Source organism: Uloborus diversus, chromosome 3 (genome assembly GCF_026930045.1).
Source record: "Uloborus diversus isolate 005 chromosome 3, Udiv.v.3.1, whole genome shotgun sequence".
NCBI classification, from domain to species: domain Eukaryota; kingdom Metazoa; phylum Arthropoda; class Arachnida; order Araneae; family Uloboridae; genus Uloborus; species Uloborus diversus.
Window position 1 is genome coordinate 199,563,178 of NC_072733.1, and position 23,446 is coordinate 199,586,623.

General features: G+C 33.9%; 1 protein-coding gene across 1 annotated transcript; it reads right to left on the bottom strand.

Moving 5' to 3' along the window:
- Window positions 1-22,075, bottom strand: LOC129219259 (hematopoietically-expressed homeobox protein hhex-like). Its single transcript, XM_054853586.1, has 5 exons — window positions 21,961-22,075; window positions 15,953-16,747; window positions 9,433-9,623; window positions 4,122-4,172; window positions 1-196 (listed from the first exon to the last, which is right to left on the bottom strand). The coding sequence occupies exons 2-5, from the start codon at window positions 16,608-16,610 to the stop codon at window positions 83-85; spliced, it is 1,014 nt and encodes a 337-aa protein (XP_054709561.1). The 5' UTR covers window positions 16,611-16,747; window positions 21,961-22,075; the 3' UTR covers window positions 1-82.
- Window positions 22,076-23,446: the final 1,371 nt, after the last annotated feature.

Genomic DNA, 23,446 nt, shown 5'->3' on the forward strand with positions numbered 1-23,446 from the left:
TCGATGAATTTTTGCATGTCTCTACCACTAAATTTTTCACAACAACTAACGACATTTCAAACGCAGAATATAATCTCCTGACTCAAGGACTAGGAGAAGAACTATCTTGTCCAGGACATTTAATTTCCCCATTTAAAAGCTGCTGATTGGCAAGACCTTCTTCCGGATTCAAGTTCGACATATGGTTGGAATATTCCTGAAAGTGAGAAAAAACAATCTGATTAACTTCTGTCTCTCTATAGACCATCATAAGATATAAAATGTTTAGTTCTGTGTAGAGGAATGGGGGCAAAGTGAAATATTTACTCTGCTTTTTGCACATCCTACCAAGTAATACAGGGTCCATTATGAAAGTAATGAGCATAATGTTATTGTGACGCGACGATAGATGGCAGCACGGTAAAACCAGCTGGGAAATGTGGTGCGGGATATGCCCTTTCAATGCATCCAGTCGTCAGTTGCTTTCGAGCAGTGTGAGCGGAGATAAGTGCCTCCGCTTGAAGTATGTTTTCAACTTTTGTAACATAACGCAATGGAGCGTTCGCTTGAACAATGATACGCCATAAAGTTTTGCGTGAGGTTTGGAAAAAATGCAACCGAAACATTCCAGATGCTGCAAAAAGCCTTCAAGGACGATTGCATTTCAAGATCACAGTCTGGGAAGTGGCACAAGGCATTCAAAGAGAGCTAGGAGGAGGTCGCCGACGAACCCCGTTATGGATGTCCCCCCCCCCCCCGGTGATCCCTCACCACCTTACAGTCCTTACTTAGCTTCATGGGACTTCTTTTTGTTTCCGCGACTCAAGAGAGAGAGAGAGAAGAAAGGAAAACATTGGGGAACCTTGGGAAACATCCAACACCATGTTACAACGTTCCTGAGAGGTATTCCCTTGGAAGAATTTCAGGGTGCCTTTCAGGCGTAGCAAACACGTCTCCACAAGTGTATTGATGCAGGAGGAATGTATTTTGAAGAATATTGAGCATTTGTACAAATTACGATCAATAAATATATTTTGCCAGTAAATGCTCATTACTTTCATAATGGACCCTGTATGTTAACTACGTAGTATTCTAACAAAGAAAAAATTACCTCTGAAAATCTAAGAATATGATAATACAAGCCAATTATCAAAAAATGCTAAGCAAAAAAGCTAAATTATCAAAAAATGTTACTCATATAGTAACATTTTGTTGCAAGTCAAAATTTATTTTTGTCATTGTTAATTGATAAAGTTCTTGTTGTTAACATTTTAAATATAAATTGAGACCTACTAGTATTCGGTGCAGTATTTAATCAGTTAATATTAAGCTTATTTGTATTTTAAATACATTGTTCAATCAGTCAAGTACATGCGGGGTAAAGTGGATGGGGCAAAGTGAAATCGTTTATTTCATTTATTTATTCAGTCTTATCAAATCACTTACGTATTCATTTATTACTTAGTTCATTTTCATTCTTTCATTTAATAATTCCCTTATTTATTCATTAATTCACTCATTTTTTCTCATTTCATTCACTATTTTATTCACTCATTTCTTTTTTTTACTAATATAATTGATCAAAAATATCTCTAAGGATCGAATAGAAAATATTTCATTCGAAAATATGTTATTTTTCGCTTTGTCCCATGGGAAAGAAAAGTGAAATTTTTCCAACTTTTTTTGGCGGAACAGACTTACAGCCAAAAATAAAAAATAATGTTTCAATGCAAGTTTTATTGAGAAATATATTGTTCTTACTTTATGTACCTTAATCTTCAGAACAAACTTCCAATTTGTTCATTTTGATAAATGCATGTTATCTTAGCTATTTCACTTTGTCTCACATTCTTCAATTTATTAATTCGATTTAAATTATTTAATTTTAGTTCGGCAGAATCCATTTGAAGTAATAAGAAATTCATTAGGATAAATGAATAGAATTCAGTTCTTACATTTGAGACAGTGAGAAGCAAAGGATTAGAAGTGGCAAAATTAAAAATTTGGAGATAACCAGTACACATGATAGGTGAACCTCTCCTCTGTCTAGGGGCAAGAGATGGTACTAGTAGCCCTGGTAATTGCTGCTATACGCATTATTTAGAAAAAAAAAATTCAATGAAAGCCTAAGTTGTTATCTTTAAACGCGTTTTACTGAAAGCTTGAAACTGTCCACTTACATCCCTTTGCTTCTCCCTGCCTCATTTGTAAATATAGTAGTTTTATACGGGGTGTCCGCTTAAGTCCGTTGCCACCCTAATAATTTCTGAACAGCAAGAACTTTAGTCGCAAAAGTAAAATCCAGGCAAAGTAAAGCTACGTTACACAATGAACCCGCTTACAGTGTCACCTGGTAGTAAAACTCAGAGGTATCGTTTTTATCGCCGAAACGGTACGAGCTAAGGGGAAAAGTCAATCCCACCAAAAACATTCTGTAAAAAACTAGCCAAGTCTCGATGGAGCTGCTTGTTTATATCTAAAAAGTAATGAAATCTAGACAAAGTCATGACAAGTCGAAGGTTCCTTACTGCGATTTCTTTATTGTTATAGTTAATGTTGTGTGACTTGGCCGTTAAACATTCTTTATACGTTAGTGGGTACAAGTCAATTTTGTTTACACGTTTTCCAAGTGGCAATTTTCCATCGTCAATGGGTAGCGGTTCAGGCGACAGATTGGTGCAATCGTGTCATGGAGCACCTGGTTTTGTACCCTTGTGTACCCTTTAACGGCCAAGTCACACAACATTAACTATAACAATAAAGAAATCGCGGTAAGGAACCTTCGACTTGTCATGACTTTGTCTAGATTTCATTACTTTTTAGAGATAAACAAGCAGCTCCATCGAGACTTGGCTAGTTTTTTACAGAATGCTTTTGGTGGGATTTCACTTCTTTTTGTAGAAACATTTAATTTGTGTAATATTCGAGTAGACTAAAGTTAGGCTAAATTAAATTAGAAGATGTGTCCCACTACGCTGACTTTTGCAATGACAGTCGATTTTTTTATGTACCAATAGAAGAAGGGGGCATTACCATATCTCTAATACAGCTGAGACCAGCTGAGGGTTCTTCATTAGATACTTCAGACTTTCGATTTTGACATCAAATGAAGCGGCCCACCAAGTTGAATATTTTTTGTAAAGGCGGTATGTCGATTCTAATAGTTTGGTTGGGCTCTTGTGTTTTCTAATCAGGGTCACTCCAGATCTTCGATTAGCCTAGTTTTTATAGTTTTCCCTTTATGTGGCCATTAAACCCTAACTCTGTACCAAATTTCACCTCTCTGAGTTTATGGGAAGTACTAGTTCTATTTTGATGATCATGAGTGAGTGAGTGAGTGTCATAAATGCGAAACTTTGCTTTCGCTTAACTTCGGAACTAAATGACCTACGGACTTGAAATTTCGGATTTTAAGTATGTGATTACAGCTTACTGGATGACGAAAATTTCTGCATTCTGGTCTCATCAGAAGGTTCAAATAGGGACCTGAAAATGCGGCGAAATGGTTCCAGTAAAGGATGGTACGGCAGTGTTTGCTTCGCGCTCGACTTGACGGGGGCATTGCCGTGCCCCCCGATTACAGAGCTGCTGTAAAGCTACGAATTTTGCCACTCGGTGCGCCGTTAATAAGTGGTTTCGTTGTATAGCGCATAGCTCCTTTACTATATCTAGACCTCACTTTTGTGGCTAAAGCACTTGCTGTTCGGAAAGTATTTAGTGGCAAAAGCGTAGCCGACGAATATGCAAGCACTGATCTCCAGTGGATGCTACGGCAAAAGTTGTTTGCACTAAGCCGCGCGCATGCGCTTTTCGGCCGCTTGCCTGTCTACTACTTCGCCCATGAAACCGGTTTGTCGTTATGTATCCAGTGATACCAGTATTATGTATCCAGTAAATACTACATTCATGGGCTACACTCTATTATGTTTTAAACGTTTGTGGGGAAGACCCCACCACCTCCTAAAATATCTGATTATAAAATATAAGTAGTGAGAATTGAAAAACTGGGCCTCAGCTGAAAAGCAAATAAGCATTTCATTTGAATGCGTAAGGTCTGAAACGTTAGATTTTTTTTTTAAATGAATGTTTTTATTTTGAGAAACAGAATAAAGGAATAGTTATATAACAGATTATTTTCTTACTTGTTTCATTCTTCTCCATTTTGCTCTCCGGTTTTGGAACCAAGTTTTCACCTATTAAAAAAATTATCTTTTAAATAAACTTTTTTAAATTTCCCAGAGTCATTCCACGTCAAATGACCTAATTTTTCAAATCGTCCCCACTCGACCATCTCCGATTTGGATGAAATTTTATAGAGGCATAGATATGCCTTTGAAACTAACCTATGGAAATATTCAGCTTCCTAGATTCAAATCGTGAGGATCTAGGATCTTCGAAAAATGTGATCCAAGATGGCGGATTAGCTTTTTGTGCCAAATTGCCAAGTTTACACCAAGTTTACAGGAAATTGTATTACACTGGAAGCCTGAAATTTTAGGCGCTTAAAGTATGTTTGACTGTTAGTATATTCAAGTATTTTGTGAGTTTGAGCTCGTTAGACTTTGTGTAGCATGCGCGTGAACTTGTGAAAAAGCGCGATGGGAAATTTTTTTCCTGGTTTTTAGGTTGTCATAAAATCTGAATAAAAATAATTCAAATTCTCGTAATGCGTGATTCCATTGTAAAAATGCTTGTTTTTAATAGGTTACAGTTACAGAGCTTAAATATCTATTTTCTAAAAGATATAGTGATTCAAAGTGGCTATCAGAACCGTTCAAGTGAAAAATAACCTATTTTCAAAGCGGTATAGCTCAAGTTTGTCACCTCGCATCTTCCTTTCGTTTACACCATTAGAAAGAACACATTTTTTCCTTTCAAAATAAGTTTTTTCTTCGATGGTGTTCTTTCGAATAGCTTGAAATTATATCTGTCGTAACGAATTGCCGTGTTCAATCTCAGATTACGGGACATTTTATAACACAGGAAGCCTGAAATTTTAGGAGCTTAAAGTACTTTTGGTTGTCAGTACGTTCAAGTATTTTTGTGCATTTGAGATCATTAACTTTTGTGAAGCACGTATGCAAAGTCTTGTCAAAACGCAGCAGAGAAACATTTTTCTGGATTTTAGAATGTCATAAATTCTGAACAAATATGATTCAAACGCTCGAACTTGGTAATTTTATTGCGGATATGCATGTTTTAATTGGTTTATAGTTGCAGAGCGTAAATATTGATTTTCTAAAAGATATTGGCATCCAAAGTGGCTATCAAAATAGATCACATGAAGAATAGCCTGTTTTTAATGCCCTGTAGCTCAAGTTTGTCACCTTGCATCTTCTTTTCGTTGGTATCATGAGAAAGAACATATTTTTTCCAATAAAAACACATTTTCTTTTCGATGTTGTTCTTTCAGACAAGTGGGAAAAAAAGAGCCTGAAATACTATTTGTCGTTAGCGAGAAAATCTCGTTCTACACTAAATAAAGAATGGTGAATTCCGTGACAACTGAAAAATAGGGATTTTGTAACTGTTATAAGTCAGAAATAGTTTTTTATTGATCATTTAAAAAGTTCTTTTGCAAATTAAATATGTTAGAATAAGAAAAGTATTTTGTTCAGGAAGCAGACTGATACACCAGACAGAACAAGATAATTTTCTTTTTTTATCATATTTAATTTGCAAAGTATTTTTAAATGATTAATAAACTATTTCTGACCTATAACAGTTGCATAATCCCTATAGGTCTGTTGTTACGGCATTCACTATTCTTTATTTATTGTGGAACGAGATTTTCTCGTTAACGACAAATAGTATTTCAGGCTCATTTTTCCCGCTTGTCTGAAAGAACACCATCGAAAAGAAAATATTTTTACAGGAAAAAGTATGTTCTTTCTCATAATACCAACGAAAAGAAGATGCAAGGTCACAAACTTGAGCTACAGGGCATTAAAAACAGGCTGTTCCTCATGTGAACTATTTTGATAGCCACTTTGGATGCCAATATTTTTTAGAAAATCAATATTTACGCTCTGCAACTATAACCCAATTAAAACAGGCATATCCACAATACAATTACAAAGTTCAAGCATTTGAATCATTTTTTTTTCCAGAATTTATGACATTCTAAAATCCAGAAAAAAGTTTCTCTGCTGCGTTTTGTCAAGACTTTGCATACGTGCTTCACAAAAGTTAATGAACTCAAATTCACAAAAATACTTGAACGTATTGACAACCAAAAGTACTTTAAGCTCCTAAAATTTCAGGTTTCCAGTTTAATAAAATGTCCCGTAACCTGAGATTGAACATGGCAATTCGTTACGACAGATATAATTTCAAGCTCGTTTTTTTGTCCTTATTCGAAAGAACACCATCAAAGAAAACACTTATTTTAAAAGGAAAAAATATGTTCTTTCTAATGGTATAAACGAAAAGAAGATGCGAAGTGACAAACTTGAGCTATAGCGCTTTGAAAATAGGCTAGTTTTCACTTGAACGGTTTTGATAGCCACTTTGAATCACAGCATCTTTTAGAAAATAGATATTTAAGCTCTACAACTGTAACCCATTGAAAACAAACCTTTTTTCAATGGAATCACGCAGTACCAGCTTTTGAATTATTTTTGTTCAGATTTTATGGCAACCTAAAATCTAGGAAAAAATTTTCCCATCGCTCTTTTTACAAGTTCACGCACATACTACACAAAATGTAACGAGCTCAAATTCACAAAAATACTTGAACATACTAAAGGTCAAACATACTTTAAGCGCCTAAAATTTCAGGCTTCCAGTGTAATAAAATTTCCTGTAAACTTGGTGTAAACTTGGATATTTGGCACAAAAAGCTAATCCGCCATCTTGGATCACATTTTTCGGAGATCCTAGATCCTCAAGATTTGGATCTAGGAAGCTGAAAATTTGCATACTTTAGTTTCAAAGGCATCTCTACGCCTCTATAAAATGTCATCCAAATCGGAGATGGTCGAGTGGGGACCCCCTAAGTCACTTGACATGGGATGACTCGCTACTGAAATGCTTTCTATAATTTTTGAACAAATGCTAAAATTGAAACGAAAGCGCCACATCTGTAATATTTCTGTAAATATCAATAAAAGCTCATATTTTTTTCTGTTTGTAGGAAATCGTTGACGAAATTTATTCGATAGCAGTGTCAGATGGTTTGAAACTTAATTTTAGTAACCCTTTTTTCCCCTTTCATAACATCAAGATTTACTTGTATTTTCCTTTAATCGATAAATCGATAATTCAATCACTTATTACAAATTGAGATTTTCAATGACATTTTCCATTCTGACTGTGATAACTTGTTATAAAAATAAAAGAATTGCTGTTTTAAAATTTTAAACTTTTTTTCAAACTCATGCTTATGACCCAGTCGTAAACGAAATCGATTTCAATTGGAAAGTCACAGTTTAAAGTAGAATATTACACCGAAAGATAAAATTAATTAAACTGCCTTTTATATACATAATGTTATTTATTTATATAAGTACCTATATGTGATAATAACGTCTCCATCCACTAAGTTCCTAAAATCTGTTTCAAAATCTGACAAAGCTTGTCGAGTTCTCACGAGTTTGTTAAAGCGCTTTGATACAGTATTTTTTTAAGCTGCCCGTTAACGCATTTAACGTTTTTTCCCTTCACATCTGTTTGAAAACACCTCAGAAATATACATGAGCTGTGATGCAAATAGATTTTCCAACAACCATAAACCTACTGAAATTTAAAATACTTAATGTTTTGTAAGGCACGCAAGGAAATGACTTCGCACCAAGTTTTACAAATGTTCGTAATCGGGTATTTGACCACCTTTGATTAGTTAATGCCTTGTTGTTGTTTCTGATTCCTCCTGGAGCACCCAAGGTGATGGATAATTAAGGCGTTAATCCGTTTTTGAAGTTAATATAAGCGGCTTCCGTTTGAATGAGCTCCATTTAGGTGGAAGTCCGATTTTTGCTCAGACACATAAGACAGATAGCACAATACAGATATATTACATTTCAAGAAAATCAAAGGAACGCCCAGGACAGTAGGCGGGAATCGAACCCTCGTCTCTCTGCTTGCAAGCATTTGCTGAGCAATACCGCTCGGCCACCGAGGCCCCAGTTAATGCCTTAGTAAGACTGAAGGAAGCATCAATGTACGGGAAGCATGCCGCCCCCCCCTCCCTCTCCTGAAAAAAAAAAGAAAGAGTGAAGCTAGAAATTGAATGTTTCCAATAAACTAAAGATCCGAATGAATTTATTTTTGTTAAAAGCAACCTTAAAATAATTAATTTTTATGTCGCACTAACAGATTGAAACAGAAGGCCTTATAAAGGGTCAAACGGGTTTAACACGTAAGCTGCCACGTCGGTCACTTGGGACTGACCCTGAACTTTCCGTTCAGACCGCGTCATTCATCGGTGACTGTAGGAAACTATTAAATAAATAAGCCAATGATTAGTAATTCTTAGGGCAATAATTACTAGTAATTGAAGGGAGCAAATCCGATCATTGGCGTAGGAAAAGTTGAGGCAAAGATCCCGAGTCACATGGTTCAGCTACGACGAATGGGAGACACCTTTTAGGTGAAACTAGTTAAATAAACCTATTTCTTCCATTATTTTATTTTAAAATACATGACGTCTCTTGGGAACCGCTTAACACTCTTTAGTCTTTACCTTTCATCCCTTCTCAATGACTAATACTAAACTTTCGTTCGCACCTCGGATTTCATCGATGAAATCGATGCACACGACAAACCGCAATCTTCATCGACGATTGACAGAATAAAATTGAAGGGCTCGGGGCAGAATGTGAAATACCACATGATGTGAATTTTTCAGTAGGCCACTTTCAACTTATAAAAAATATTTGTAGAATTTTTCAAAGATAGTATACGTTCTATATTCTACATTACTGAAAACAGATCTGTTTTTCTCCAAATGACATAATCCATTGTCATGTTTATTTCAATTTTAGTTATGAGAAACAAAAACTTTGATCGGAAAGTCACTCCTTGTGGCTTGTCACATTTCTGCCCCGAGAGCCCTTCAATTCAAAATGAAGGTAAAAATAACATTGTCAGTAATTTAGGATTGTAGTCTAAATGTATTTCAATATTATTTTTGTTTAACTCTAACGGATTTATTAAAAAAAAGGGAAAAAAAGGTTGTCCTTTAATTTCTTCTCACTACGCACGTTGCCTGATAGGGAATTTCTCACAAATGCTCGTAACAGCTAACATGTTAAAAAATGAGAAGTTTAGCATATTTTCACGATAATTTTTCGTTACTCAAAATATGAAATATAGCATTGTTCTCGCTGTAAAATGCAACACAACATAAAACATAAGATTTTTATTTGTATTTCATGTAGTTTTAGCTTTTTATATAAAAGAATTTTGATAAACACCTATGATTCTTACACATTTTTCGAAATATTTTTTTACCTGGCGTTCAGTTAGTTTTAAAGCTGAAGACAGACGCTTCCTTTCTGTCGGTGATAAATACTTTTGCGTCGAGAACATCCTTTCCAATTTTCTTGTTTGATCACAAGTAAATCGGATCTGGCCGCCTTTTCTCTTAGGAGTATGCCGATGCATCACATGCTTCCATATCACCGTTCGGTTTCCAGGGCATTCTATAAAAATATGAACATTTTTAATCAGCCCTAACTTGACAGTGAAGAAATGCTGTCTTTTAACTCAGTTTAACTACAAAAAACTGTATTACTCGGCAAAGGAACGCTTTCCTAATAATTTTGTGAATATCTGGCCGTATGGTAAATATTGACTGGAAAAAAATCATTGCTTAAAATTGTTTTGTTATTAGCTGCATTTTATTAATACTCAATAAATGGTGTACGTTAAAGCATTATGGACAGTTTTACGAGTAGACAATACATATTTATTGACTGCTTTTTATTTATACATTTAATTTAGTTCGCTGTAATTTGATATGAGGTTTAACATGTTTTTTATCTACAATTTTCAAATCGATATGCTGTTTAGGGTCTGTACAGGTGCTTGTTTTGTTGCACTTTTTACCAACCTCCATTTTCGTGCAATGAAGAAAGAATTCTTTGTAACTCTGAAACACTCGTCTAAGCAATATTCAACGCAAATTCACGCCGTAAATGTTGAGTTAGTCTAAACTGCAATCGACTGTAAGGTAGTATTCTAGTTCATAGTAACTTTCAAGGAGTTTTCATTGCTCTGAATAGCAACCACTGAGTTATGAAGACATTCGGAGCCCTCTAACTCAGTGAGGTTATAGTAAAGAAAAGGCGGGATAAGAGTTCGAAGTCCAACCTTAGAGCACAACTTTCTTTTGTGTGGGGAAAATAATATTTCAATTGAGCTATTTTGAACGAGATTCAAAAAAAAAAAAAAAAAAAAAAAGAAAAAAAAATGCTTTTGTAGTAGTTATATTTTATTTCAGACCTCGCTTCAAACATCAATTTTCATTACCATAACATTAGTTAATGACAGTGCATCTGCATTTTTACCTCTTTTAGCAGACTTCACGGAGCACAGCCCAAAAGTTACATTGGGTTCACCTTATCTAAACACCCTAAATGTACGGTAGAACCTCGTTTATCCGGCATCTGTTTTTCCGGATCTTCGGTTTATCCGGACCAATTTTGAGTCTTAAAAAGTTTTACATTAACACAAAAAATAATTTTAAATAAATAATGATAGATAAACTATAAGTGCGCTAAACATTCACTTTCTATTTTGGTTAAATGTACAACTCCTGCATAGATCATGGAATAAATTATAGCAATCTAATCATCATGGCGTATTTTTGACGCGACAGCCTGACAATACTTCAGCTGAACTATAAATTAAGTGTTGGATTGAATAATAACAGTATGGATTGTACGAAAAAATCCTATGTAATTTCGCTACAAAGCATTATTTTTCACTGTAATAAGGGGTATGCTTGTTTATTTAATGATTTGTTTTATTTTCCATACTTTCCGGATTATCCAGATTTTCGTTTATTCGGATTACCATTGGTCCCAGTTAGTCCGAATAAACGAGGATAGTACTGTATTTCATCCATAACTAAACTCTATGATGAAAACATGCGTGAACTTCGTGAACATCTTCCTATCTTGCTCCAATAAATATACAGGGTTATCATAAAAGAATATCCCGGTTTTAAAAATTTATATTTCATAAACTATTATACTTAGCACAATAAATGATATATATATATATATATATAAAAGATAACTGAAATTTTTTTTTCACTCACGAATGTTAGATGTGTGTGCCTTTTTATAACGCAACACACATCTATAACAGACATTTTGGAGTGTTTCACTGCATGCAATGGTGGTATATAAACACTGTCTTTGACGAAACCTCACCAAAAAAAGAAATCACATGGGGTCAGGTTCGGGCATCTGGCTGCCGAACGCATAAAGGGTAAATCATCATCACCTTCACGGTCAATCCAGCGTTGCGGAACGTCAGTGGCGCAGCGAAGTGGAAGAAGTTTTTTTTACCCCCAAACCCTCCGTTTGGGGGTAAAACCACCCCCGTGGCTATGGTTTTAACATTGTTGCCAATCCTAATGCAGTAGTTAATACACGTGTAAGGACTGTTGTGACCAAAAAACTTCTTCCGGAAGGAAGTTCTGGCTGCGCTAATGTGGAACGTACACGTTTAAGTAGTAGATACTTACGTTCAAAAAAACTTGAACAGTTGAATTTTATGTATCGTTTATAGCGCTAAGTGTTTTGTTTATGAAATATAAATTTTTAAAACCGGGATATTCTTTTTTGATAACCCTATATTTCAATAGCTCGGAAAGATGTCTTTGTTTATCATGGAACCTCATTTTTCTAAACCAAGCTTAGAAGTTTTAAAATTTTATTGAAATTATCAATATATTTAATAATAATAATAATTAGCAGTGTGCAGAGAGTTGAGAATAATTGTAGCAATCATTTGTTTTCTGGCTGCATTTTTCTTTGGATCCTTCGTTTTCTCTAAAACTTTTATAAACTATAGAATTAGAAGTTTTGAAATTGTATTGCATTTATTTCCCATTTGTTTCCTTCTAAGTAACAGGCTGCAGTGTGTTACAAACAACTGTATAAGTTAATAGTTTAGATTATACAACTTTCACCAAAAAACAAAAATGAATAGCAGTTCCATTCGTGTAAAAATCATAAGTTTCTCCATTTTTCCCTTAATTCGCTTTTAATAATTTAAAAAAATATTTGAAACGTGACTTCTAAAATTGGTATTTATTTTATTCCATATTTGCTTCATAATCGACGTAAAATGTTTCAGTACAGCGATAAAAACTTTTAAAATTCATAACTATTGAATCATTTTATTTTTGAGCACACATCCGCTACCTTTATGCCTCTTTCGTAGTTTGATCAAACTCTAAGTAATTAAACGCGGGTTAAAAGTATCAAGGAAAAAAACATCACCTGCACTTGAAAGTATGATAAGATGAAAAGACATATGAACAAGCTACTCATATTTTAGCGCATATGAAGAACAAATTTAATACTCGAGAGCGATCTAATCGAAAGTCCAAACAGCATTGATGTACCATCTGCTACTATTTACGGAAAAAAGTGCTAAAATTGTCGTGATAATGAAATTCGCACTCTCCGTTCAGTAGCGCTGATACAATAGTGCCTATTATAGTGCTTTTGTTAGAAAGTTATCTGAAATTCAACAAGCCGTATCTACATGAAGTTGTTTACATTCCCGAAAACACGCTTCAATTTCAGAACTGAAGCTTTTGATTGGTAGCTGAGATTAACATGTTTTTGAGATTTTATTTCTAAGGGAAGCGTGTTTTTTATGGAGGACGTGAGATCAAAAGATGTCTGTCAATGAAAAATTCTTATTTAATAATCGCCGACTATTTTTTGTGATATACATCCGTGTCCAGGAGGGATATGGGAATAAATCCATCTTCCCATAATTCAGAAGTTATAAATATTTTTTTTTTCTTTGTAACTTACTTCACAGTAAATTTGTTTGCCAGTTTACTATTAATAAAATAGACAATGTACAAGATTTTTTTTGAGCACTTCTAGATGTCAGGGTACGGATGTATTTTGGGAAATAGCCCCCCCTCCCCCCCCCCCCCTCGCCGAACGTTCGGCATCTGAAGAGTTCATTTTGAGCTGTAAATCGTTATTTATTCTCTAATAAGCTACTTCTAAGTAAAACGGCTTTCCAATCATTGATAAAATGAATTCAGAGGGTTTATTAATCACCCCTATGCGTCAAGGGAGTGGGGGATGAAGGATACCGCCCCCCCCCCAATTGCAGCACCTGAAAAATTCATTTTTAGCTGCAAATCAGTACTTTATTCAAAATTTAACTATATCAATAAAAAATTGCTAAATAATTATTATAAAAACAAAGACACTGGGTTTATTGGTCACCTCTTTGGTCATGGGTGTGGAAGTATGTAGGGACGTGACCTCTTCGAAATTGCCTCCAGCCAAGAAGGGTATTTTGAAATTTTGAATTTTAAATTATTACTTTTTAAAGTAATATTTTAAAATTATTACTTTACTTATATTACTTACTTTAATTCTTGCTTTTAAGCAAGAATTTACCAATTACTATCTCCCGTCTCCACGATTTTTTAAAAAACCGAAACAGTTGGTGAATTGTTAAAAAAGAACTAGTTCTTTAAATTGAGTGAGTCGTTTTGATTCGACTCACAAATTGATCTGTTTTGTACCATTACTCGTAACGAATACAACACATTTTACATTAATCATTGTAGATTTTACATTTAGCTCATATTTTCACTTTTTGTAAACCGACAAGTGATTTCTGTCCTTAATTTCCTTATTTGTAGTTTCAAGTAGATAGGTGTAAATTAATTGACTTTCAGAAATTTTGTGAACGCCCTTGGTTTTGTTTTGAAAAGGAATGTACTTGTGTATCATTTTCGGTGTCTTTTGTGCGCGTGTTATGTTTATAGTGTTATGCTTTTGATAAATTACGTTATAAAATCTACATACTTGTGTCTTAATGATGGTCATAATGTTTTGGGAACCGTGATATATGAATGCGGGATAGAAAAGAGTAAATAAATAAAGGAGGCTCGTTTGTCTACGTAGCAGTATTATAATGCGTAGGACAGTCTCATGACTTTTTAACTCTGATCGATTGTACAATAAAGTATTGCAAGCATACAAATGACACATATTTTAGAAACGTTAAAAAAATGAGCTAACACATTTAGCATCGAACCATTTCTTTAATATTAATGAACAACAACATGTTTTACCTAGTAGGGGGGGGGGAATGTTCGGAGGTTGATAATAGTAATGTACCGTAGAACGCCAATCGTATGCGAATGAGAACAAACATATCATGTAAATAAAATCCCACCAAAAGCATTCTGTAAAAAACTAGCCAAGTCTCGATGGAGCTGCTTGTTTATCTCTAAAAAGTAATAAAATCTAGACAAAGTCATGACAAGTCTAAGGTTCCTTACTGCGATTTCTTTATTATTATAGTTAATGTTGTGTGACTTGGCCGTTAAACGTTCTTTATACGTTAGTGGGTACAAGTCAATTTTGTTTACACGTTTTCCAAGTGGCAATTTTCCATCGTCAATGGGTAGCGGTTCTGGCGACAGATTGGTGCAATGGTGTCATGGAGCATCTGGTTTTGTACCCTTGTGTACCCTTTAACGGCCAAGTCACATAACATTAACTATAATAATAAAGAAATCGCAGTAAGGAACCTTAGACTTGTCATGACTTTGTCTAGATTTCACTACTTTTTAGAGACAAACAAGCAGCTCCATCGAGACTTGGCTAGTTTTTTACAGAATGTTTTTGGTGGGATTTCACTTCTTTTTGTAGAAACATTTAATTTGTGTAATGTTCGAGTAGACTAAAGTTAGGCTAGATTAAATTAGAAGATGTGTCCCACTACGCTGAACTTTTGCAATGACAGTCGATTTTTTTTATGTACCAATAGTAGAAAGGGGCATTACCATATCTCTAATACACCTGAGGGTTCTTCATTAGATACTTCAGCTTTCGATTTTTGACATCAAATGAAGCGACCCACCAAGTTGAATATTTTTTGTAAAGGCGGTATGTCGATCTCTAATAGTTTGGTTGGGCTCTTGTGTTTTCTAATCAGGGTCACTCCAGATCTTCGATTAGCCTAGTTTTTATAGTTTTCCCTTTATATAGTCATCAAACCCTAACTCTGTACCAAATTTCACCTCTCTGAGTTTATGGGAAGTACTAGTTCTATTTTGATGATCATGAGTGAGTGAGTGTCCTAAATGCGAAACTTTGCTTTCGTTTAACTTCGGAACTAAATGATCTACAGACTCGAAATTTCGGATTTTAAGTATGTGATTATAGTTTACTGGATGACGAAAATTTCTGCGTTCTGGTCTCATCAGAAGGTTCTCAAATAGGGGCCTGAAAATGCGGCGAAATGGTTCCAGTAAAAGATGGTACGGCAGTGTTTGCTTCGCGCTCGACTTGGCGGGGGCACTGCCGTGCCCCCCGATTTAAAGAAAAACTAAGAGAAACTGCAATTTACTTAATATACAATGAATGTCAATGGAAGAAACAAAAGCCTTGTAATTATAATTGATCTGCAAGAGAATCTATGAAAAAAAAGTTGAAAAAATGTTTTAGTTTTATCATTCGGTTACTTGAAACTGTAATTAAGGTTGTTTCAAAAATTACTTCAAAAACAAGAAGTTCATTCCACTGTCACTAGGCCCCCTGTTTCAGTAATTTTAGCAGTTTCAAAACTGCATCAGACTCTCGTCAAATATTTCTTTATTGGCGAAAATAAACTAGTTTGTTTTTGCAAACCGTTTCTTAAAAAGGCCCGAGTTAAAACTGTCGCTCATATTTTAAAAAAAATTCTCAGCCTATTTCCTTGTTCAAGATTATGCTTTTTATAATTATAAAAAAGAAAATAAACTTACCAAGATTTGGACCCGCTAAAGCTACAATAGAAGATGGGATGACACTTGTTGGATTCGGCATATGACTAGATGGATCGTGAAGAGTTCTGGAGCGAATCATAGCAGCACGAAAATAGTGTTCATTTACACCAAGAATGTCCTCCCTCTCGTCATTCAAACAGGTGGGAAATGAAAATATATTCTGATTGGAATTCTGATACAGCATGGGAGTCGAAACAATTGGTGAAAAATATCCAATTCTTGAGTTTCCGGTGCAAAGTGAAGAGCCCAACCACAAAGGCGTAGGCTTTATTGGTTTTCGATGAGGCATTTGAATTACGGAGTCCGAGTGACGGTGACAATTTTCTTGTGATTCTGGAACAGATGAAATTAGTCCACGCTCTTTTACCTTATGAGGACTTATAGAAATATTTGAAGAACGTTGGGTTTCTTGGTTGTTTCCCAATATATTATCGATCATAAAAGATGATCCTTTTTTCGGTTCTTGTCTGTCCGAACTTGGGGGAAGGCATCCACAAGCCATGTCAGCAAAAGACTTGATTTTAGCACTATTGTTTTCCTCAGACATAATTGGCAAGAACCTTGCATTTTCTATACTACAATTTCTATTATCCGACTCAAAAATGTCGTGATATGGTCCTGGGGGCATCATGTACATATTGTAAGTGAATAAATGTTATTCAAACCAAACTGTTGCAGAAGATATTTTTGTATGAAGAAAGTCAATTTCATGTCTTCATAAATAAAGCAATGTAACAGATTACAACACAACTGTTGAACACAGCACCAAGAAATCTATTTGTAAGATAAAGAGCAATTAGTGACTTTTTTATACATATACTTCAACTGAAATTTGTCTCTTCGTTCATCTTTCAAAAGTCAAATGCAAATAATGAATTGTTATGGACAACAATAAGGAAATGATAAACTGCCTGTAGATTTGATTATTTTTGTAATTCATACTTAAAAGTTGCCAGTTACTTGATTCTTTAAAGGTACATATTAAGTTCTTCAACATATGGTTAAAATAACCATGCATGTAGCACACGTTTGAAGCATGTTACAGGTATGGTCATGATGTGCACGAGTATGAAATGACCATGCAGGTAGCATACACTTGCCGTCATTCACCTAAAAGAATGTTTATGGAGGGGGAAAAAGCGAAATACCTATATTGTATCTTAGTTATTTATCCATCATGCGTACTACGAAAACACGTAAATACACACCTTCAAAAAAGACACCTTATCCCTCTTTAAATACTTTAAGTAATAAGCAAGCAGTAAAATATTTTCAGGTTCATTCTAAGTTTCAAACTGCTTTACGCTCTTATTTATGCCTTAAAAATGCCCTTATTATGCCTTCTTCATTGTTTTTAAAATAAACTTCTAAACATTTTTTAAATATTAAAAAAAAATAACTTTTAACGAAATATATTATTTTTCTCCATGTTTCACACAAAAAAAGTGCAAAGCAAAACATTAAACATATGGTGTGAGAAATATAAAACGTTATCCTCACGCAAAAGTGTATGAAGCGAGATGAAAAACGCATGACCAAATATGGCGAATGGTGCGTAATTCTTTTATTTCAGCACATGAATTATTTCGTCATGCATAAGGTACCACCATGCCATTATGTGGTTTGTAGAGCTTGATACAATGAAGTGAAAGTAAGAACGGAAATAACAGGAGAGGAATTAACAATTCTCAGTTTCCGTAGTAATGAAAAACTCCTACTCCCTTAAAAATTAAATTGTGGATGCTCTACGGGCTTCAAGATAGTGAAATGAAAATAAGAGCAGGATTAGGACAAGAGAAATTGACAATTCTTAGTCTCCGTCGTAACGAAAGATTCCTACCCAGGGTTGCCAATTGCTCCGCATTTTGCGGAGTTTTTCCTCAAAATTGTTGAACCTCCGTGGCTCCGCAAAGAAGTTATTTTGCTCCGCATTTCGCGGGCAAACGCTTTCAAGCTTAAATTTTGCAATTTTATCATAACACACATGTAAATATGAGAAATTAAAGATGCTTATACTCAAATATTGAAATAGTGTTTAAAGCTGTTTTATTAATTTAAAAATAATTATTTTTATACTAGTACTTAAAACGATTATTAAAGTTTTAAAACAATTTTAGATCAACTGTTTTAGCTATTTTTATTGATTTTTATACAAAATTCCGAACTGCTCCGCAAAATTTTAAATAGCTCCTCAAAATCAGTACAGATGCTCCTCAAATTGTTTCTGCAAGGTTGGAAACCTTGCTAATCCCTTTGAAATCAAATTTCGGATGTTCACGGGCTTCAAGTTTCAATTTTTTTAATTCGCATCAGGACAATTTTCCAGAAACTCTGATGTTGTTAGCGAAAATATGGGTAAGATTTACCATGAGATCATAGAAATGAAAAGAGGTATCAAAAAATAACAATGCACATAAAGGACCACTACGATGTATGATGATGATGCAACGAGATAAGCTTCATACATGCATAAAAACTATACTGACGAAATTTCGAAATGTGACTATAATTGATAGACATCAACAGTTCTTGTGCTCAGATTGAGCATCAGATTAATGTTTAAAAAAATGTTTTTCACCGCAAGTTTCGGGGAAATGTTTTTAATTTGTTTTTGCATCCGAACGGTAAATAATAAAACTAATAACGACACATTTCGGAGCATTTTTCCTTCCGACAGTTCAGGAACTATTTGTGTATGATCCGTCCGTGTTTTAGGATGACAACGTTTCCTGCCATATTTCGTGAGGTTGTTGTTATGAGAAAATAACACACACGTCATTAAGTCTTTTTGGTTTTGCATTTACGAAGAATCGGTTTCTTTCTAGTATATTTCAAAGTTGAAGCAAACAAATTAAACAAATTTACTTCACGGAAAAAAATGTACGTTGGAAGTTAGAGTTTGGAAAACTTTTACGGTTCATTCAAAAAATCTTTTGTAATACAGTCGAACTTGCTTATAACGAGCCCTGATTTAACGAGAACTCGGATTTAGCGAGAAAATTAGAAACACTTGGTTGTTACAATGTTAAGTCTATGGGAGCATAGCCCGCTTTTAACGAGCAAACCCCGCTTAAAGCGAGGAATATTTTTAGGATTCATAAAATTTCTATTGACTTCCAGCTCAGCTTATTTTTTTTTTGGTAAATTTTCTTTCATTCTAAGGTCAACCAAAGTTAGTAATAAATCATAAATCCAGAGAACAGTTGATGATAGCACTTTTTTTTTACTTTGTGGAGTGAAGAAATATTTAAAAATTATATATGTGTATTCCTCAAGAATAATGACATAAGAAAGAGACATTCAGCAAGTTCAAAGGAAAGTAACTTCTTAGGTATTGTACAGTGATTGAAAAGTAGAGAAAAGCATTTATGATGAATTTTTAGGAACTCGGTTATAACGACCGCATATCGCGGTCCCTTTGCGCTCCTTATAAGCGAGTTCGACTGTACTTTCCAGTGATTTTATTAATATATTATTTAAATTACTTCTATAATTATAATATGATTAAATACGCATGTGGTTATCAAACTTTTTTTCTGTATTTATTTCGGAATTGAACGTATGTATTTTTAGACTCTTGTAAACCAAAAGGGGATGAAATTAAAAATAAAACTTCTATGAAAAAATATTTTCTACAAAAGATAATTTATCACTTCTAAAATATGTTTCTATTTTATTTTCTATTTCTAATAGAATAATAAAAAAGTACTATGCATGTTGTGCATACTGTTTTGAGATTTTGCTTTGTAAAAAAGATAGTTGTTAGAAATTGAGTGGTTTGGGTATAGTTAGCGCTTGCACTAAAACAGGAATAAAAAGTATGGAAACCTCATTGCACATTTTTAAATTATGTATAGTATATAATATATATACTAAGAACATACTGTAAGAATAAAAATAATTATTTTAATTTGATAACTTGACAATATTTGGAAAAGAATGAGTAGGTCATATTTGATTGACAGTTCAAGGAAGTAAACACCTGAACTAAACGGATCATTTGCATCACATACAAGAGTTTACAGTACATAGACACGTTCTCTGTATGAGATGTATAAAACATTTAATACGTTTTAAAAGTGATATTTTGTGAACTTCATGATTTTTGCGTTATTTTCTAGCTTAATTCACATAACATATTTTAAAAACAGGTACTGACGAGGATACTTTGGTAATTGCAACTTCTAATAAACATTATCTGAGTAACAACGTAACATAAGAATGTGAGTAACACTCTAACCCACACTATTGGAAAAAGCATTCTCAAATCTCATGAAGTTTTCGTCGATTAAAAGTCGAAAAATTCGGAATTGTCGTCGTATTTGGCGAAATGTCTTAGTGAAAATTGCTCATTAATTTGTGTCAAATAGAGGAAACTCTTCGTCGAACCGGTGAAAATTGCGTGAAATTTGAAGATGAGTTTCCTACTCGGCGAGGAAAGAATCGTCATTAAATGACGAAATTTGTCTCATAATTGAGGCTGTGAGGAGCAAAGGGATGTAAGTGGACGTTTTAAAGTTTTAAGTAAAACGCGTTTAAAGTTCCGGCTTAAGGTAGGCTTTAATTTAAAAGTTTTTCTTAATGATGCTTCCAGCAGCACCTAGCAGATCTACTAGTACTAGCTCTAGCCCCAAACAGAGGAGAGGTCCACCTACCGTTTGTACTAGTTACAATCTCCAATTTTTCAGTTTTGGCAATTATATCCCTTTGCTTCTCCCTGCCTCAATTGAAGAATCCTCGAAAGTAAGAGATTCATCTCTGAGAGTGCAATGATCTCAAACAACTTGTCAGGCAAAAAAAACTCAAATTACTCAAATGAGTAACTACCACGTTTTACTTTTAAAAAATAATGCCGGAAAATAAAATTTAAGGGGAAATACGACCCTTTAACCTTGGGTAAAAAACCGTCGAATTCGATACACTATAACTCTGAAAGAATACATTTGAAATGCTCATTTTTTTAAGAAAATATATGTTTTTTCTTTTACTACACGTACTTTTTTTAAACCTAAATAATGGTAAGTGTTTATTTAATTGAGAAATAAATATGAGCAAAAATTTCTGATAAAAACTGAGTTTGAGTCTCTGTGCGAGCATGATTACAGAAAAGGTTAAAAGCCAGGACAGACTTTTTTTTGTATCTAAAAAATCGAAACTGTTATTTAATGAGCTGAACCAAGTTTGTTTGTACACTTACGTGTAATTTCTTTATACAGCAATTTTAAATAAAGTGTCAAAAAATAGTCGATACTTATTAACCCTACATAACTTTTCTGGTAACAATTTATAGTTCCCTTTGTAAAAAAGGCATTATACGTGTTCAGTAAAAATTTCATGTAACACTATGTCATAGTTCTTGAGTTTTCATGCACGTAACATCAAAAAAAAAAATAAATAAATAAATAAATAAATCACTTTGAGATAAACGGCTTTCAAGTTATTTTTACTGTAAATTACTTAAATGAGCTGATATGTTTTCGCTCATAGTTTTCTTAGTTACAGGAAAAATTTCAAAGCGGTTGACTTTAAATTGTTCAGGAAAGATAATCTATATTTTTTTCAAGGAGTTGAAACTTTTTGAGATTAGTAGTCGTATGTCCCCTTAATATTTATGCTCTAACAACTTATTTCAATGATTCCTAAACTGCGCCAAGGGCTGTTGAAGAGTTTATCATAGAAGCGCAGCGAGATTTTGTAACAATTTCATAAAAAGTTGACGACTTACTATTTACGAAATTTTACCAATTTTTCACACTGCCCCTGCAGTTTAAATATAGACTAAGCAATGCCGGTGCTCGAGTTTTTTTTTTAATTTTATTAGATATGATTAATATTGTTTTTATTTATTGAAGTGTACCGTGGGAAAATCTTAGCTCCAAAAAAGCTCCTTGACTCGAAGTTTAGGAACCACTGCCTTAATTGAATGTTTCAAGTAAATAATTAATTAATTTCATTTTATTAAAACTTGTTTAAAATTGCATACATACCTTTCAGGATTCACTTTGATCTCTTCCTGGTTTACCTAGCTAATTTCGCAACAGATGATTTTTCAGCTGTCAGTCAAGATGCCTAAACCGCTGAGCAAGAAATGATACATCCTTTCTTCTTCCGTGTATCACTTGCTCCCGCGCGCAGGAAACGCGATAACCTATCCCTCTTCAATTCGGTTGGCTGTCGTATATCATACTAAGATATTACCTCATTGGTTCAATTAAAAATACGTACCACGAGTTTGCACTTTAATTGGACATAATAGGCATTGATGTCCAAATAGAATGGTTTTAGAAAAAAAAAAAATAATTTATTCATGTTATTTCAAGTTACTTGTTTTTCCAGAAAAAAGCAGGAGAATGTCTTAATACCATTGTTAATTTATCTCTCTCTCTCTGGTTTGGTTGGTTTTAAAAAGACCTAGAACTTTCTGTTAAGTTACTTGACACATCATGGTATTCAATGGGTTCTCTAAATTAACAAAGACAAAGAAAAAATAATACAGAAATTCGCCATTTATTTTAAATCCTTGCTTACCGTAAATTTCATTTTAAATATTTCTTTTAAATTTATCCTGACGAAGACAATTGCAGTTTATTCTAGGTCTCAAAACATTTTTCAAAAGAAAAGATTTTGCTTTGACTTGATTATTTGGAACATAAATACATTATCCATCCAATACATTGATAATGCGTGTTGCAAAAGGTTTAAAAAAAAACGTAAATCTTTGCACTTTATCAAAGCAGATGCAGTTACCTTAAACGAAAATTAATTATTTAAAAGTATGATTATAATCGTCTAATAATTATTTCGTAAAGCTGTTATGAAAATTGCAGTCATTATGTAAATTAGATATCCAGTAACTATCAGGATGAAGCTGACGTGCAAATGTGCTAATATCCTCTCCGTACAGGAAAAGATTCGAACAGAAGCAAGAAGGAAATATGATAGACAAGGAATAAAATGCGATGTGATTTCAAGAATTTAAAATCTTGTCTTTTTTTTTCTTTTTTTCATTTCTGAAAAAGGAGAGAAATGTTATAATTTATTGATCTCTGACAGCTCGGAAACGTAAGCTGACCCAGTCTCCAAAATGATGTAATATCAAGTGAAATTTTACACAGTGGTGTACTAAAGGTTGGCAGGGGCTTTCACCACGGGGGCAATAGCAAGAGGAGTCACAATTTGCCAAAATTATTCCAAACAAAATTTGTAATTTAAATATTTTTTTTCTTTACTTTTTCAAGTAAAATAATTTAAGTAAAATACTTCACTCTTTGCCGTAAAAAGTTTGTAGGAATAGAGCATAAGGGAAAAAAGAATCAATCCCTAATGCTAAAAAAAAAAACTGCATGTTTTATGGAGTTTTCTGGATCAGCTTAATTCTTCATAACACTGGCATAGGTGGATAGAGGAGGGACGGCTTTCCACCCCGAATGATCCCTATTTTTTGGGAAGGGGGCGTCATTTAACTCTTGATTG